The sequence below is a fragment of the Rattus rattus genome, chromosome 7 (assembly GCF_011064425.1).
Source record: "Rattus rattus isolate New Zealand chromosome 7, Rrattus_CSIRO_v1, whole genome shotgun sequence".
Lineage (NCBI taxonomy): Eukaryota > Metazoa > Chordata > Mammalia > Rodentia > Muridae > Rattus > Rattus rattus.
Genome location: NC_046160.1, coordinates 102099632 through 102116745, shown reverse-complemented (window position 1 = coordinate 102116745; position 17114 = coordinate 102099632). Strand labels below are relative to the sequence as shown.

Sequence of the window (17114 nt, the reverse complement as noted above, 5' to 3'; positions counted from 1 at the left end):
TAAGAGTTTTGTAGGAAAAAGAGAAAGGAAGTCAGGATCCATAGCAATTCATATGATACATAGCCTATCACTCATTGACAGTTATCAAAGAAGAAAACTATCTTTTTACCTGGTCGCTCTCAACCATCTCCATAACTTCTTATACTTGCTTGCACCACTCAAAAAATACCAAACTTTCCAGAATACATGAATGAAACTTTACGATAGTAGCAGAAGGAGAAAGAAAGACTTCCAAAATTGACTGCTATGGATAAAAATAAAATTCAGCATGCTTCTGGTGGATCTCTTCTGCCAACTGCTCACATCCAACAGGAAATCTTGGAGAAATAGTTTACCCCATATCTTTCTATTCAAACCACAGGACAAAAACTTGTTGTTTGACTCATTTGGCAAGTGCTATGTGTACACTATGTATAACCACATTCATCTACACTGTAGATTGTACAATGCTGATGCTATGGGGACAGAATGAAGTAAGAAGCTGACATGTTTTATAAAACACACTTCCAGTCTATCCTGAAGCCCTGGTGAAGCACAACCCACATTCTTCCATACTAGGAAGAGTACTCCAGTTTACCACAGTGTCTGCCACCACCACCTAGTGCTTCCTTCCCATTCTTAGCTCTAGTCTTTACAATAGCTGTAAGGTCTCTGTTGGTTCTGAGGTCTACATCTGTAACTCCTGCTCCAAATTCAATTTCACGGGAAAGTAGCTGATCACTTACCTCAGTGGAGACAGTCTCCAAATGGGCAAGAGAAAGAGGAATGGACCCGAACATGCTCTCAATTCTTAAGCAGAAGTCATGGAGATCATGTCTCAAAGCTAGAAAACGTTGATTTCTGAAGAATTCTTCTGGTCAGCTACTTCTGGGTAAAACCTCTCTTGCCTTTGGCCACATGCTATCTAAAGGCCTCGTGAATGCAGAGGCTGACATTAAGCCTGAACCCCTGCTCAGTTCTGTAGGCTTAACTTCACAGGACTCACTGTTTTATCACCAGGCTTTTAAAGAATGACAAGATCTGAGGCATCTCTATTCTTTTCTCTGACAAACGCTTAAAAATAATTCAAGACCTTCTCACTTTTACCCTGGTATAATCCGCAACCATTTCCTCTAATATTGTATACACAGTACCAAGAGAAGACCCAGCAGCAGAGAGCACTGGAGCCAGAATATGTGCTCTCATCCCATGACCCTTGGTACTCCTTTGATTAGTGGGTTCTGGAAATAAGGATAGCAGTAAGGGGTGCAAGCATCTGAAGGAGAATGACCCCATTAACAACATCACAACTGAAAAATCAAACACTACCTATTTCTACCCCCATATCTAAAGCCAATTGTTTGATTTAGTTAAACATTACCCAATTCTATTGGCAGCCATCATGTATAGCTCTGAACCAAATTCTGAGCTCATGAAGTATGGCTGTCAGTGATGGCCAAGACACAGCCACTTATACTTTCCTGGGGGTAAATGATGATGCATCATTCAAGACAGTTGGGTAGAGGCACTGTATAACAGAAGCATGAAGTCTGACAGACATAAGAGATTGAACCTTGGGATAGGAGAAGGGAAATGGGTATACAGAGGCATTTGGACAAAAGGGAAGAGCTCAAAGAGAAGCTTACAGGAAGGAAAAAGCAATGTGGGTTGACATAAAGGGCACTGGAGGCGGCTCTAGGAGGCTGAAGAGTTGACAGAAGTCTCAGTGGGACCAGGTCACATGTAAAGCCTAAGACAGAATATCTCGACAATGACTCCATGAGAGTCCACCAAAAGCTCCTTGAGCTGATGAGCTACGTGAAAGGATTTCAATTTTGCTTCATTTTCATTTTGCGGAAAATGATTGACAGCAAGATAAAGGCTAGAAACTTTGAATTCCTTCCTCATATCACACATTATACTAAACACATCTGGACATTAGCCAATGAAAACATTGCCTTCCACATACTTGCAATCTATAGAGAAAGAGTGGCCCGATCCTCAATAAGTTTAATACAAGTTATTAGAAAGATGGAGGGAAAGCTCAACACTGCATGCAATGTTCAAGGACAACATGAAGTCAAACAGAATTCTAAGTGTGAGTTCTGATAGGAGGAAGATCATGGAGAAGGGCTCATTAAGAGAAAGGAGAGCTGACAAAGTAAGAAGTCTTACAAGGTAAGCTAGTGGTCTGTATGTCTGAAGCAGTAATTTTGTATGGAAACACAAGGGTAAAGGTTAAATTAGGAAAGCAAGGCCACACTGGAGACTGCTCTGGAAGTGAAGTGGCTAATCCTGTATCCCACATGGTAGACAGAGCTTACAGAGTTCTTGATCAGTGGGCTGACTGGAAGCAAAAAGCAACCGGGAGACAAGCTAGGGTAATGACCTAATAAGTTCTGGATGCAGACAGAGATGTAAAAGTCATTCTAGAGCCAGTCACAGAAAACTCTCTCTGCTGACTGCCTTGGAGGGGGAGCCTTCATGAAGGAGGAAGTTAGTAAGCAGTTACTGTTGGTCAAGCCTGGGTGGTGAGGAAGATGGGGTATTGGAAAAGGAAACTGGTTTTGAAGACAAATGACATTAAGGTTGACTCTGGACATATTGCGGTGACAGTACTAGGTAACATTTATATGGATATATGTTACAGCAAATGTAAGGTGACAGGCTAGAACTTAAGGCCAATCAGAGTCTGAAAGGCAGATAGAAGGAAAGTACGTGAGATCATCTTTGTTATCTCAGACAGAACACACAGAGGGATTCTGATTTGGATTTGATTCTCATTTAAGTCACCTAACATCTCTCTGAGTCTTGTTATCAGAACTATTAAACATAGATAATGTCACCACAGACCTCAGAATAGTAGATATTAAGTATGAAAAGACTCACAAAGCACAGAACACAATGGCCAGCACACAGGAGTATAGGTAGTAGTGATGGTGACAGCAATGACCTGCAGAAAGACCATGGGTGCAAAAGTCCACAGATACCCAAATGCCATTTCAGGGGGATGTTTAGAGGAAAAGATAAAAAGTCATGAGGAAAAGAGAGGAGAGGAGATAAGAAGAGAGGAGAGGGTACCACACATTTTCAATTAACTACATCATGAGCAAATAGTGGGTGGCTTCACCTATAAAGTGGTCTCTGGCTATTGGCCTCTTCCTCGTCCCCACCTACTCTTTACTGAAGGTGTCAATCCAGCAATGGGTTAAGGGTTCAGGGTAGCACATTTCTGAGAATGAATCCACTTGGGCTTAGCATTAAAGGAGTTGTCAAGCAGCCTTAGCATTAAAGGAGCTGGCTACTATCCAAGCTCAAACGGGAAAGAGCCAAAACACTCCCAAGGCAGTTGTACAGAAAACACAAAACCGAAATGAGAGATGACCAGTTTACCAAACAAGTCCTCGACGGAGCATTTTGAATACCTTGTCAGGCCCGTCTTTGGGTCATATCCTCACACCAGAATTCACTCACTCTACTTATGCTATTCAGCAACTTTTGAAGGAAACAGCAGTGCACCCGCCCACCAAGACGAGGGAGAATTATCCAGGAGGGGAGAACTGAATGGAGATTCATATTTATAATTTATCAGCTAACTTCTCTTTCACTCCTGCACAACTAATCTAATCTTAGCAGATGAGCCAGGTTCTCTGGGCTTAGCAATGAATGAATGCATCTAGCCACCCAAAGTGTAGAGGCATAGTGAGGTGTAAGAAGCCCACCCACATATTTCGTCGCCTCTCCTCCTGACCACCTGGCAGAAGGCGGGCTTCGTCCACTCACATCCCACATCACCTGTCTGCTCTTCCCCCTGCCAGGGTAATATAGTTCTGTTTTTACAGTTTGCCATGTTTCCTCAGTTCCACCTTTCTTAGCCTACTGCCCCTAGTCTTAATATTCCATCTCCCACAAATACAAAAATTGCAACAGTGAAGGAAAGAAGAGTGATAGACCACCCCAAAAATCTACAGTTAGTAAAATTAGGCAATTCTCCAATCCTCTCCCTTTCTCTTCCATCACCATCCCAGTGCTGCTGATACCCCAAACTCAGTTATGTATAAAATCCAGCAATTATGGGACATCTTGTCCTACCTCCCCTGTGCCTGAAATATACATCCCAAGAAAGGATCTTAGAACACTCTCCAATGCATTTCCACACAGCAAGTCCACTTCCAGAGACCCTATTCCTGTTAGACACCATATAATACCATGCTTAAGACTGGCTTTCGGGAAGCAGAAACATCCCTAACATTTAATACAGGGTTCACTGAAGGATAGCAATGACAAAAACTTTTTAATCTTTTCCATGCTGTTAAAAGCAATAACTTCTAGCAGGTCCAATATAGTCATCAAATCAACAGTTCCCCCCCTAAACAAATAATTCAAAAATGCACATTGATAAGTTAATAGAATGGTAAAAAATAAAGTCATCTACCTTTACTTCTACCTACAGAAAGGAAGCAGAAGGTCCAGATAAGGAGAGGAAGCATGGAGTCCACCATGGAGGCGGCAAGAGAGAGCAAGAGAAAGAGAGTGGACATCAGCACGCTGCAGACACACTGAGAAATAACATACATGGCAAATCACAGGACAGACAGCACAGGAAGTTGCCCCACAGCATCCTCAGAAGTCAGCATAAGCAAATGCATGATGGGAGGCTTAAGGATCAAATGCTGGAGCCAGCCAGGCTGCTTCCATTGGCTTCACGTTCAAGCTTCATCCATTCATTTCTTCTCAGTTCTCTCCTTAGAAACATGGCAAAGTCCTCATGCAAAGAGCACTGCACAGCTACATGGATGTGAGAGTGCACACATATAACAAATCTTACAAAACATGGTTAGGAAAAGTCTTTTGAGAATCTTGGTTCTCTTACATTTTCCCAACATTCACATGAGATATGAGGACCCAGAGTGTGACATACAATATAAGAGGTGTACACGCAACACACATAAATACCACATGTATTCGTGGACATTAAATACTAATTCCTGGGATTTAGTGGGAGCTGAGCAGAAGCCCCTATCTACTATGTGCAGAAGGAGGGCATGGGGCATTGGTAGTGAGAAGAATGAAGTTTTTTTAAGTAGTCATTATAGGGGGAAGAATGGATAAGAGGGTGGAAAAAATGAGAGGAAAAAGGAATAGAGAAGCCAAAGGGTTTTCTTAAGTCAAATTAAGCCTCCAATAGAAACTTTAAAACCTCAGCAGTACCATCACCCGGAAGAATTCTGCATCTTTTCCTGAAAGCCCCTCAAAGGAGAAATTCACAGCATCTGTGTTTGCATAATTCTTTTCTTCTTTTCTAGAAGGGATACTAGCTGGGAGTGTGGTTGTACTCGAGTGCCCCACAAGTATACATATGGTGTTAGAGTAAGGTATAATAGAGTCACCAAGTGCTGTTCATACCAACAGCAGGATCTAGCCTTTCTAGGATGTGTTTGTGTCTGAAATAAGCTAAGTTAAGATCACATCAGCCTATCCTCATGCCCTGTGATACTAGCAATATGATATGTGTAGTACTTGGAGGCACTTGAAATGCTGGGAGACCTCACAAGGGGATCCCAGGAGCAGAAGGCTGAAGAACACAGGAGAAGTCCTGCCATCAGAACTGATGTCCTGCTTTTACGATGTTATTTGTCATCAAGTTTGGACCTTTAAATTCTGGAAAGTCATAGAACTCTGCTCTTCTTACTTCAAAGGAAAAGGCTTCTGTTTCTCAAAACTGTGCAAATACTAGGTCTATATCAAGGCTGTCCTCTACTCATACTCACTTGTTGGGAGTACTTATTTCTCTCACCTAGCTACAGGAACAGACAGCCCTCATTCTAGAAACCCTGGAGAACTCACCTGACCCTCCCCTTCAGATTGACAGTAATTTCTGTAAAACCAACACTGTCTTGAAATTTATGGAGTCCACATCTTGGCTCACACTGTGAAAAACACTTATATCAGAGAAGCATAGTGATTCGTTCAAGATATCCTCAACTGGCCATCTGCAATTGCTAACCAATGTCTTTCAGCCCTGGATGGTTACTTGATCTGGTGTAATCTCTATGGCCAAACCATCTGATGGGTTGATTTGAGAGACTAGGATTCAGGAAGTGGCCGTACATTCTCAAAGATCAAGAAAAAAGTCACATGTGGTACCACATCTTTCTTTACTTTTATTCCCCCAAAGGAGAATTGAGTCTGATAGGTGTTTTGAAAAGAAACAGATAAGAAAAATTAAAGAGCCGTCTTTTAGTGATAGGGCAAGGCAGGTAGACCAATCTTGCAATCACCCCAAGGCTTGGAAGAAACACAATAGTAGCAATTGAACAGTGAAGCAAAAGACAATTTTAAGTGGGCTCAGTTCTCAGATCCTGATTTGGGCTGATAATGTGGAAAATTTTTACTTAGGAGAAAAGGCTTCATTCACAGCCCACCCCATGCCTAACCGAGCTGAATTTCCTGCACACTTCATTCCCTGCATATTTGAATATTTTAGGTTGCAGATGCTGAATTTACAGATCTTTATATGCAGTTTTCTTCAGGGTGTATAATGAGTTAGAATCCTGCCATAAGAACATTAGCATGTTCTTGTGGTGATTCTTTTTTCTTTCTTTAATATAAAATTTAAAACATTAAAACCCCCAAATGGCTTCTTTTGACCAGGAAGGATGGAGTATCACTAAGATAGCAGCGGAATGGAGGGGTGGACATACGGCAAACATTTGCCCAGAGTCAAGTTCAAGGAGAAACCTAGATCCTTGCTCCCAAGCTGGGCCCCAGCCTGGGGCCAGGGTAAGAGCAGGAGGAAGTTAATCGCCTGGTTGCTCTGAAATTAGCTTCATTCACCCCCATTATCACCGCGTCATGCCTTGTTTCATGCTTTCCTCTTAGAGGCAGCCCAGCAGGGCAGCTGTCCTGCCTGGCCCAGATGACAAATGGTGAGGGGCAATGGAGAAGCTGAGAGTAGGAGGTGGGATACCATGATGCAGCAGGAAAGGTGTTCCTCCACAGCAGAGTGACCCCTGCTGCCAGCCTGGCCCACAGCAGGAGGCACAGGCAGCAAATGGCCTTCTGTGGAGGAGGCTCTGAATGAGCAGCCAGAGGTGCAGAGGCAAGCAGTTCAGGCATCTCAGGACCACAGCACAGACACCTACCTTGTTCACTCATCATAAGATGGGAGAGGCCTGGAGGGGCGGGAGAGAGAGAGAGAGAGAGAGAGAGAGAGAGAGAGAGAGAGGAGGAGGAGGGGAGGGAGGGAGGAGGGAGGGAGGAGGGAGGGAGGGAGGAGAGAAGAAGAAAAAAGAAAAGATGGTTAAAATCCCAAAGCAATCTTCTCTAAATTCTTGCACAGAAAAAGAAGTATTGACAGGACACATGTACACCCACCAGCATGCACACCTGAACACCAGCCCCCATGCTATGGGAGACGCTGGCCCTCCCATCTAAAGAGCAGGTTTTGGATAATACCAAGGGCTTTCTTTTTATTGTTATTCTAGGCAATCTGAAGGATTTGAGATAGATCTACTAAGATTAAGTCTCTGGGAAAGAGACTCAAAGTATCAGGTAACGGTTTCTTTCTTTCAAATTACTTGCATCAGTAATACATGTTCACTGCAGAAACCGGGGTAAGTCCAAAGGATAAACAAAGAAGACAATCAGTTATAATCTCACCATCCAGAGAGTACCATGCATTTCTTTCCCTACACATTGTATTGTTCTCAACAGAAATTGTATGATATTGAACACATCAACAGACTTCCTACTTGTAAGGATTGCTCAAACTACCTTAAGACCATTTCTGTCTTATTCACCTTTGCCAGTAATGACCGTACTCCATTCAGATGTAGACTCTTCTGATGTATTAGAAGGCCCATGTTCCATGAGGAAGAGCAATCCCTTAACTGAATGGGTTAAAGAAGGCCTACAATGTTCCTATAAACAATTAACGGGACTTCTGGAGCGTCTTCACCCGAGGCAAATTCAGCTACAGCACAAGAAAACCATCAGCTCTGATAAACCTAATAGAAAAGGTTTCTAACCAATAGCAAACTGCATGAATTGTTTGCTCTTAAGCTGTTTCTGTACCAGGGAAAACATTTCACAAAACCCAGATCACCCCGGAGATCTTCTACTAGCAAAACTCAGGGATATAGAGGATTAATAAAGGACAAAAAGCCCTCTAAAGTATGGAAATCTCTGAATGTTTTGGAGATTACTAGAGATTTAGAAAAGTAATCAGGGGCTAAATGTAGGTCAAGAAACTGACTTTTAAAAGATCAGTGATATATTAAATACATAGATGCACGTGCCATAAATGTCACAGAGTCTATTTTTTTAAATAAATTTCATTAAACTATAATCATATTTTAAAAGCTCAGGTTCTGGCATTCAGTGTGGTAGGAGCAGGATTAACAGTCATGGGGGAATGGAACTATGCCAAGACAGGTGAGCCTCACAATTTACTTTGTTAAAAAAGAAAAGAAATATGCTCTCTTTTTCTTTTTCTTTTTCTTTTCTTTCTTCTGGTCTTCAGGGCAGAGGAATAGAAGGGAGAGAGCGGAAAGGAGCTTAGATTTGTGTAAGAGATGGTACACAGAAACAACATTTCCACCATAGCTGATGCTTCTGGGCCAAGTCCTAGGTACCAGTATCATAGTCAAAAAAGCACAAAGGACAAAGGATGTGGGGGCAGGTGTGGGCGCCTGTGGAAATAGAAATGACAGGGAGGGGGTATACACAAATCCAGAGATCTCTGTCACCTTCAGGAAATAAGAGTAAAGATCTGGAAAGATTTCTCAGAATAAAACAGGGGGGCATAAAAGGCTTTTTGGTTAACTTTGGGTGGGGGACGACTAATTTACACCTGAGACTGAAGATATTTATAGCTTCAACAGGAGTAGGAAGGAGATGCAAGATTCCATCTGATCCAAAAATGTATGTAGCATTTCCGCCATGAAGAATAAATTGGCTATTTTGTGGTAAAAGGTACGAAGGCATTAGAGAAATCCACCAGTGGGACTCCAGCTTATGTGTTTCCTAAAAATATAAAGATAAAGAGTAAAGATCTAGGGCTACATGCCAACTATGCTAAATTAGAATCCTGGGGTGGAGTAAGGGCTGGGCAAGACCTGGAACTTAAATCAGTTGCTCACAGGATTCCTATGCTCATAAAACTTTGAGAGCTACCCCTTTACAGTGGCAAATAAATCAAATGTTGGTAAATTAAATTATATGATAAATGCAGTAAGAGGAATTGGATGTTTAATGGAACCCTGCTGTGGATCCTTTTGCCTTTTGTGAAGGGAAGAATCCTTTTAAAATGCAAATAACCTACCACTGTGTGTGTGTGTGTGTGTGTGTGTGTGTGTGTGTGTGTGCTTTTTTAATTCAAATATGTACTTATCAGCTTTTATTAGGCTACCTACATCATTGTAGCATTATCAGTCAAGGAAAAATGTTCATCTTCTACCTTCTCTAAAAAGCTTTAAGTAGACATATCAAGCCAAGAATGCAGGCATGGAATTGTAACGTCAAACTTTGGTGTTGATGAATGGAGCAAAATAGACAATCACACCAGGAACCAACAAGGATGAAAGAAGGGAGAAGGCCAGCATATGGTTTGTTTCTTATTTTACGTCTTGTAAGAAGAATCTTACTTTATTATTAAGAGCCATATATTAATTTTTTCTTGTACAAATCTATCCTCTAAGATTATAGAATAAAGTAACCATTAATTCTGGAATAGTCTTTTCTAATCTAGTTTCTTTTCTACCTCAAAACACTGTTTGCCATTTAAAATGTCAGCAATAATCCAAGAAAAAAGAGGTCATGAGTTAGGGTGGGGAGAATGGAAAGGGTTAGAAAGAAGAAAGGAAGGGAAGAAATGATGGAATTATATTTTAATTTTGAAAATAGCAAATAAAAAAATTTCAGCTCTTTTAACAGCTAATGAAGGTACCAGCCACCCATACACCAATCTAATGAAGTATTCCTATATGCAAAGACCAGGGAATGAAAATACAAGTACAGCAAATTCCTTGGCCTCCAGGAATTTAGCAACTAGCAGGGAAGGAGTGTGTGTGTTTATATTCACACAGATGGCTTGATACTGGAGCGTGACAGTGTAGGAAATTTAATAAGTGGTTCTAGAGCCAGATTAGAATCTCATCTCTGCTACTTTATACCTTGTAACTTTAAGAAAATTATTGTATGTTTCTGGACTTCGATTTTTCCTATCTAGAGAATATGGGTAACTATGATCATTTCACATACTGCTTTGAGATTTAAATATAATAATGTAAATCTATGTCAATGATTCTCAACCTTCCTAATGTTGAGACCCTTTCATGCCTTTTCATGCTGTGATGATTTGAACCATACAATTATTTTGTTGCTACTTCATATCTGTAATTTTGCTACTGTTGAATCATAATGTAAATATCTGATAGCCAATCCCAAAAGGGGTCAAGGTGAGAAACACTGTCTTTCTCATGAGAAAACATGCCTACACATGGTAGGAGCTGTGTAATAATTGCTGTTAGGCCTACTATGCTATAAAAATTATAGCCACACAGAGAAACATTTGCGTATTTACTGTCTGACACTCAGTATATGCTTGAGAGCTGAATGAAAAAATTAATAGGGAGTATCTAATAGCTAGGTATCAAATTATGAATCCAGGCAATAAGGCAAGTAAGGACTGATAAGAGGATGCTGCTTATTCAGAGAAAGTTCCTGCATAACAGGGAGACTTGAAATATGCCTTAGCCATTGCTTAAGGACTAGGGGTATGGCTCATTTTTACCTTAATCTTGTGAACATGAACACTTGAGTTTGAGCTTTAGAACCCACATAAAAATGCCAGACATTTTGGCTCATACTTGTAATCCCCAGAAAGGGGAAGACAGAGACAGGAGGATCCCTGAAACTCACTGGTTGCCCAGTCTAGTCTAGCCTAATCTGTCAACTTCAGGTGAATGACAGACACTATCCCAAAGGAAGTAGACAATCAAAGTTATTCTTTGTCCACCCCACCCATCCTCCACATACCTACGCACATGTAGGCACATATAAATGCATGCATACACATGCATTTAAAAATGGCTTAAAATTTAGAGAGTTAGCATTCTGGGTAGCATCAACACTACCCTGTTCTGATTTCCAGAAACAAGGGCACTTTTGGGCACATGGCAGGTATATAATAAATAGTGTACTCTATTGATAAAGGAATGGACACATATAATTAGCTTATATTTTAAAAGTAGATAATCCTAATAATCTAAACATGGAAGCCATAAATTTCAAGACTCAACAAGAAAATGGACTTAATCTTACAGCTGATGGGAGACACTGAGGGTTTATGGGCAGGCAAATGACCTGGAGAAAACAACACTGAAGAAAATGACTATTGCAACAGCATGGATAAATGAAAGGAACAAAACAAAGGCAGATACAGGGTAAAGTTGAAGAGAAAGAATTTTCAAACAACAGTGTCCATCAAGCATTTAGCATTATAGTACAATGGTATGAGAGGGGATCCAGCTGAATGTAAAGACTTAAAACATTCTCTTCATGGTATAGGAGGTAAATAAGTGAGGGAAGCCCAAAGGAAACAAGTTACGTCTTAACCTTGTAAGGGTGGGATAGTTGTCTATGGATTCAACATTATTCTAATTATATTTTTTCAAAATAGAGCTGTATGGTGTCCATAAAAAATAATGCTCAAAAAAATTAAAACAAGAAGCATATAATTAGTAAGAAACAGAATGGGAGCCACACTAGATATAGGTTATATGTGTGGTTCATGGAGAATAGGTTAAAATGAAAATGGGCTTTCTGGTCAACCTCAGGACTGTTAAAATGAATGCTAATATCAGTGAATCCCATGATCACACATCTAGCTTCAGAGCTAGCTTGCTGACTTGGGTTAAAATATGGCATTCATTCTGGATCTGACATTCCAAGACTGTCATAAATACATAAGCTGAGTCAAGGGCCCATGGAAATAAAGGGGGTTATAACTTTTTAAAACAACCTTAGATTTTTGGATTTAAACAGAGACTAAATTATGACTCAAAACTCAATTCAATGAAAACCCATTTAAGACAGGTGATATGGAGCAGGAGATATGAATAAATGGCTATATGATTGGCATGGCATTAAGAATTGCCAACAATAGGATTCTTAGGCAACTGCAGTACCTTTTAGGGAATATTTACAACAATAATAGAAGGAAAGAATTAAAGTGTCTTCTATCTGAACCCTGACAAAGTGCTACTCTGGCTGGATCTAAGAACAGTCTGGATCCCAACATAGATACAGAATGATTCCCTCCTCTTTTCCTTTAAGTGGCATTTGTGTCTGTATGTCTGTGATACACAGGTTGTCAGAGTATATACTAGAACAAAAGGAAGAAAATATCACCAATCAGTAAGACATGCAAAGTTGAAATGCCTTGAAACAGACTGCAAATCATATGTAAAGTATATGCAAAAAATACATATGGCTGCCTAAACTGTTATACCCTTGGGGAAAACCCCCATGGAGATAGCTGATTTTGCCACTCAGGAAAAATGGAAATGACTATGAAAGCTAAGTCATTTATCAGCAGCTGTGGCTATGATGAAGCCTGTCATGAGAATGACTAATTCAGAGACTAAAAACCATTTATTGAAACAGGCAAGAGAAGGATACTACTATGTTCAGGAATCAGACCAGAAAGTTAAAGATCTCCATTATTTAAGCTAATGTTCTCTCTCTCTCTCTCTCTCTCTCTCTCTCTCTCTCTCTCTCTCTCTCTCTCTCTCTCTCTCTTCTCTTCTCTTCTCTTCTCTCTCGGTCTCTGTCTCTGTCTCTGTCTCTCTCTCTCTCAAAATAGTATTATTCCATCTAGATAAGATGGTTTCCAATCTATTTTTCCTTCCTTCCTTCCTTCCTTCCTTCCTTCCTTCTTTCCTTCCTTTACCTGACGGGGTGATTGAGAAAGTATTTCATAAAAGGACAGAGGAAGATAAAAGATTCAGGGTGGAGAAAACAAGTTATATCTTCCAGGATTTTTAATTCATTCACTTTCAAGATAATTTCACCCAAGTGATAAATTCCCATTTATCATCTTTTTTTAATGTATTAAGGGAGTGACATTAAATGTCACTATTTGTTGCAAGCACCAACACTGAATTCTTACAGAGCCATGAGGAATTTTTTAATTACATAAAATCAAAAGGTAATGGAAACATTCACTTTGCATTTTTAGAAAAACGAAAGAGACAGTGAATATGGAAAGGCTGGCAAAAATCTTGGCTGTGATGACCTAGTCTCTAGAGCAGGGTGACTGGGAATTAGGGAAAGTAGGGGGAAAAATCCTCACACTGAGACTTGCATTTTAGAAAGTGAAGTAGATTAATATATATGTCTAATCCTTTTTCTTTTTTGCATATAATTCATAGGTTTGTATTTATGAACATCTGCCTTTGGGATCAGAGGTTGGTGTCAGGACACATACTCAAGCACTGTTATACCTTATTCACTGAAGCATTGCTACTCAACCAAAGCCAAAACCTATCAGTATGGCTACTCTTACCAGCCAGCTCATTCTGGGGATGCCCTGTCTCCACCTTCAGAGGTGGGAATTACAGGGGGGCCACACCATCTACTCAGCATGTAAGTGGGTTCTGGTGTTTTATAGATCTGAATTCTGCTCCTCGTTCCTGAGGAGTAAGTGTTTAGCCACTAAGTAGTCTTTCCAGCCACAATATATTTCTATTTAAACATGAGGTTCTTCATTTATGGGACAATGTCTTGGGGTTATTAAACCATTTCCTTCTTGATGATACAAATCTAGACATAGACATATTCAAACTCAGCTTTTTTGACATTATTGTATGAGAAGATCATCCACACAGACAGATTAATGATCTCCTCTCAAAGACAGGAGTGTGGTGTACAAAGTATTTGGAATAAAGGATGAATGAGGTATCTAGGCTATAGTTTGCCACATTAGATGAAACAGAGGTATGAGGTGTCATGACAATGCTTAAAGGAAAGAGGAAGCAAAGATTTACTTAAGTCCACAATTGCTCAAGACCAGCTCTTCTCCAGGCAATTCCTGACCTTCATTATAGACTGTAGTCTCCTTTTCTCCCAGGAGTTCGCTCTTACTGACAGTCTACCCCAGGACTGACCCATATTTTGATCAATGATTTAGACAAGAATATTAATAGATCACTGTCTAGATGTTGTGATGACCTATAGCTCAGATGAATAGATAATTTACTAGTTACTATAATTAGGATCCAAAGAATGGAAAAAGACAAAAAATGAGATTTAATTTTAAGGGATAGGCTTGTTGGTATGTGCTCATAGTCCTAGAACTCAGGGGCTGAGGAACGAAGATCATAAATTTGAAGCTAGCATAGGCTATATAGCATCTCAAAAAATATCAAGGGGTAAATATAAATTCTGGCACACAAGCAGAAATCTGTATCTCCAACACTCCAGAAATTAAAAAGTTCAAGTCTCCTCTCCTCTCAGGACTGACTGTTAATAAACACATGGTTTAGGGTCAGAGGATGGGATCATATATTAGAAATGTCATGAGCCAGGTAGATAGAGGATAATCAGAAACTCAAAAACCATAGCAAATGCATAATGGCTGAAAGAACTTTCATGTTCTCCCAGATATTAGAAAACTAGGTAAAGATATGAGTACCACTGTCAATCATTTTAAAAGCTGTACATGCAATACGAAGAGACATACACATCCAGCATGAGCAGAAGGTGGAGTGAGGAAGTAACGGAAGAGAATCCACAAGATGCTTTAAGAACTAACTACTCCAAGCCCCCATAACACTAAGATCTATGAACACAAATAGACCAAGCAACATAGTACATGAAATCAGATGAGGATCTTAATATCTGGCTCATTCTGACCTATTATAAAATAACAATTTTAATTGGTTCAAAGTACAATTCTAAGAATAATACCCATGACCACAATGGTAGGTTTCAAGGATAGCCTACTACCATTCCAGGTGAGCTATACAAGCTTCTAGATGACTCCCCAACATAAATCCTGAGCTAAAACTTGAGAAACCACCTTTTCTACAAACTTGGCATAGTGCTATAGATCAGTTGAACAGGCAGACTGCAATGGTGGCGGTGGCAGCAGTGGCAGTGGTGGTGGCAGAGGTTGTTTCCAGAACACAGGAAAGAAGGGGTCCTGATACTAGTTCTTTAAGCAGGGACCAGCTAGACACATGTCTCTAATTCCCTTTGTAGGGTAAGAGCTGAATTAGATGCTCATTGTTTGCCTCGAGGCTAACTTTGCTCCGATGGCATGGTGACTGAATTAAACAGTATTGCTTCCAATCATGACAATGAGTCATTGACAGCATCAATACGGCATAATCACAGGTCAAAGGCTTTTACGCAGTCTCCTGATCCTCCTGTTAGTAGGTAGAAGAAGTGGCAAGACTTCCTTCTGAATGAATGCCAGAAATGGCAAAGAGACGAAAGCATCCATGCTTTGCTCTGTAAGGGTTAAAGGATCAGCAAGAATGACTTTCAGAAAAGACTCATCCCACAATAGAGAAAGTCCTTGATCTCCCTGTCACGATGTTCTCTGAAACTGCTCCTCATTCATGACTAACATAAGACTAGAAAGAACAGTTGATGTCCCAATGAAAGAACTGCATCCAAACAGATCGTGGCGTGCCAGATTTAACAGAATCAAAGAGGGGCCCCATGCTAAGTGAAACAGAGCAACTGTGCAAATCCAGGAAGGGGGAAGAAATGGCTTCACGGTCCACACAAAAATAGTAAAAGGTTTCACTGACTTCAACTTCGGCTTAACACTATAGTCATTAAAAGAAAGCTAAAGTGTTTGGTGCTGCCCTGAATGGGTGCAGATTCTAGAACAAGGGCAATAGAGCTGCCTGCAATGAGCTGATACCAATCACACCAAGAGAACTGTATACTGTGTGGGCAGCCTTCTGCAGAATGGGCCCAGAGAAGAAAGAAAAGAAAAAGGTCATTTTTCGGGGAGCAATAACACAGCAACCAAGATGAAAGAATAAAAACCCTTAGATGAGAATAGCCAAAGAAACTGGAGATGTGTTAGTCCTTAGAAAAGAAACTCCTCAAAGACAAAAGCCTTGACTTCAAACACTCAGACTGTAATTAGATCTGTCCTGTGGGTCTCCAAGGCCCAAAAGCCACACAGGTGTGGAAAGCTGTAGTAACTGAGGATAAGAATGAGCTCTAAAATATTCTGCCCTGCTGGAACAGAATGAAAAGTCCAAGGGATCAATGAGCTGCTCATTGCCAAAGGGATTCAAAGTAAGTGTGAATCAAATTTTACAAAAGAACTCCAAATTTTGTCACTGAGTCTTGATGACCCAATCGGTCCTTTCCATCCAAAACAAACTGATTTCTAATAAGATCCTGTGGCAAGCAGTGGGCATGCAGCATGGAGAAGTCTCTTTCCTCAAAGAATAAGACACTCCCCTCACTGCTGGAAATCATGGGGGCACAGAAGGAAGATATGGGGGAAGGGTAAATTGTGAGGATGGTAGCCAGATAGCCTGATGTCACTGGAACACAGAGGGAAATGACTCTCCTGCTCTCTTTCTACCTCCCTCCTTCCTCTGACATCCATGTGCATGTAAGATTAAGAGTGAAGTGCCACACCCCTCATCTTCCACCTGACTTTTTCCTCAGCAGCGGTTCTCTAATTTTGGCCAGGTCAGACTCACCTGGGAGAACTCTTTCTGTAATGAGACTGGTTCTTCTTATTAACTCTCCAGGCCATCGAGGTGCTTTGCAAACCTCTGCTCTCTGTAATCCAAAGTGTAATTCAATTCCCAGCTCTACCTCAAACTCTGAGCTATGGGATAAGTTAACTTTTGTAGGCCTCTTTCTAACGTGTCTATCTCTCACCTATAAAACATGCCCCAGAACCCAAGGCAACAACACAAATCGCATGCAACACCACAAAGGAAGCACATGGCACAGTTCACAGTCCACAGCAAGGGCTTGAAAACCTATAATGTCTGTCCAGGTTTAGAAGACGGATCTGTTCAGGGCACCTCTCTGACCCCTCCTGTATCTTGCCAACATTTTGAGTGACTGGTAGATTGATTTGAGAT

General features: G+C 40.7%; 1 protein-coding gene across 7 annotated transcripts in view; it reads right to left on the bottom strand.

The window, feature by feature from the left end:
* The window catches only part of LOC116905663 (neurexin-3), a 793437-nt gene that overhangs the window by 661467 nt on the left and 114856 nt on the right, over window positions 1-17114 (bottom strand). For 6 of the 7 annotated variants that reach the window (XM_032908632.1, XM_032908638.1, XM_032908639.1 and 3 more), the window contains exons 4-5: window positions 7125-7154; window positions 4415-4426 (exon numbers count right to left, since the gene is read on the bottom strand). In XM_032908632.1, coding sequence (XP_032764523.1) covers window positions 4415-4426; window positions 7125-7154 — 42 coding nt within the window. The remainder of the gene's footprint in view (window positions 1-4414; window positions 4427-7124; window positions 7155-17114) is intronic. The other variant, XM_032908637.1, reaches the window with a different exon arrangement.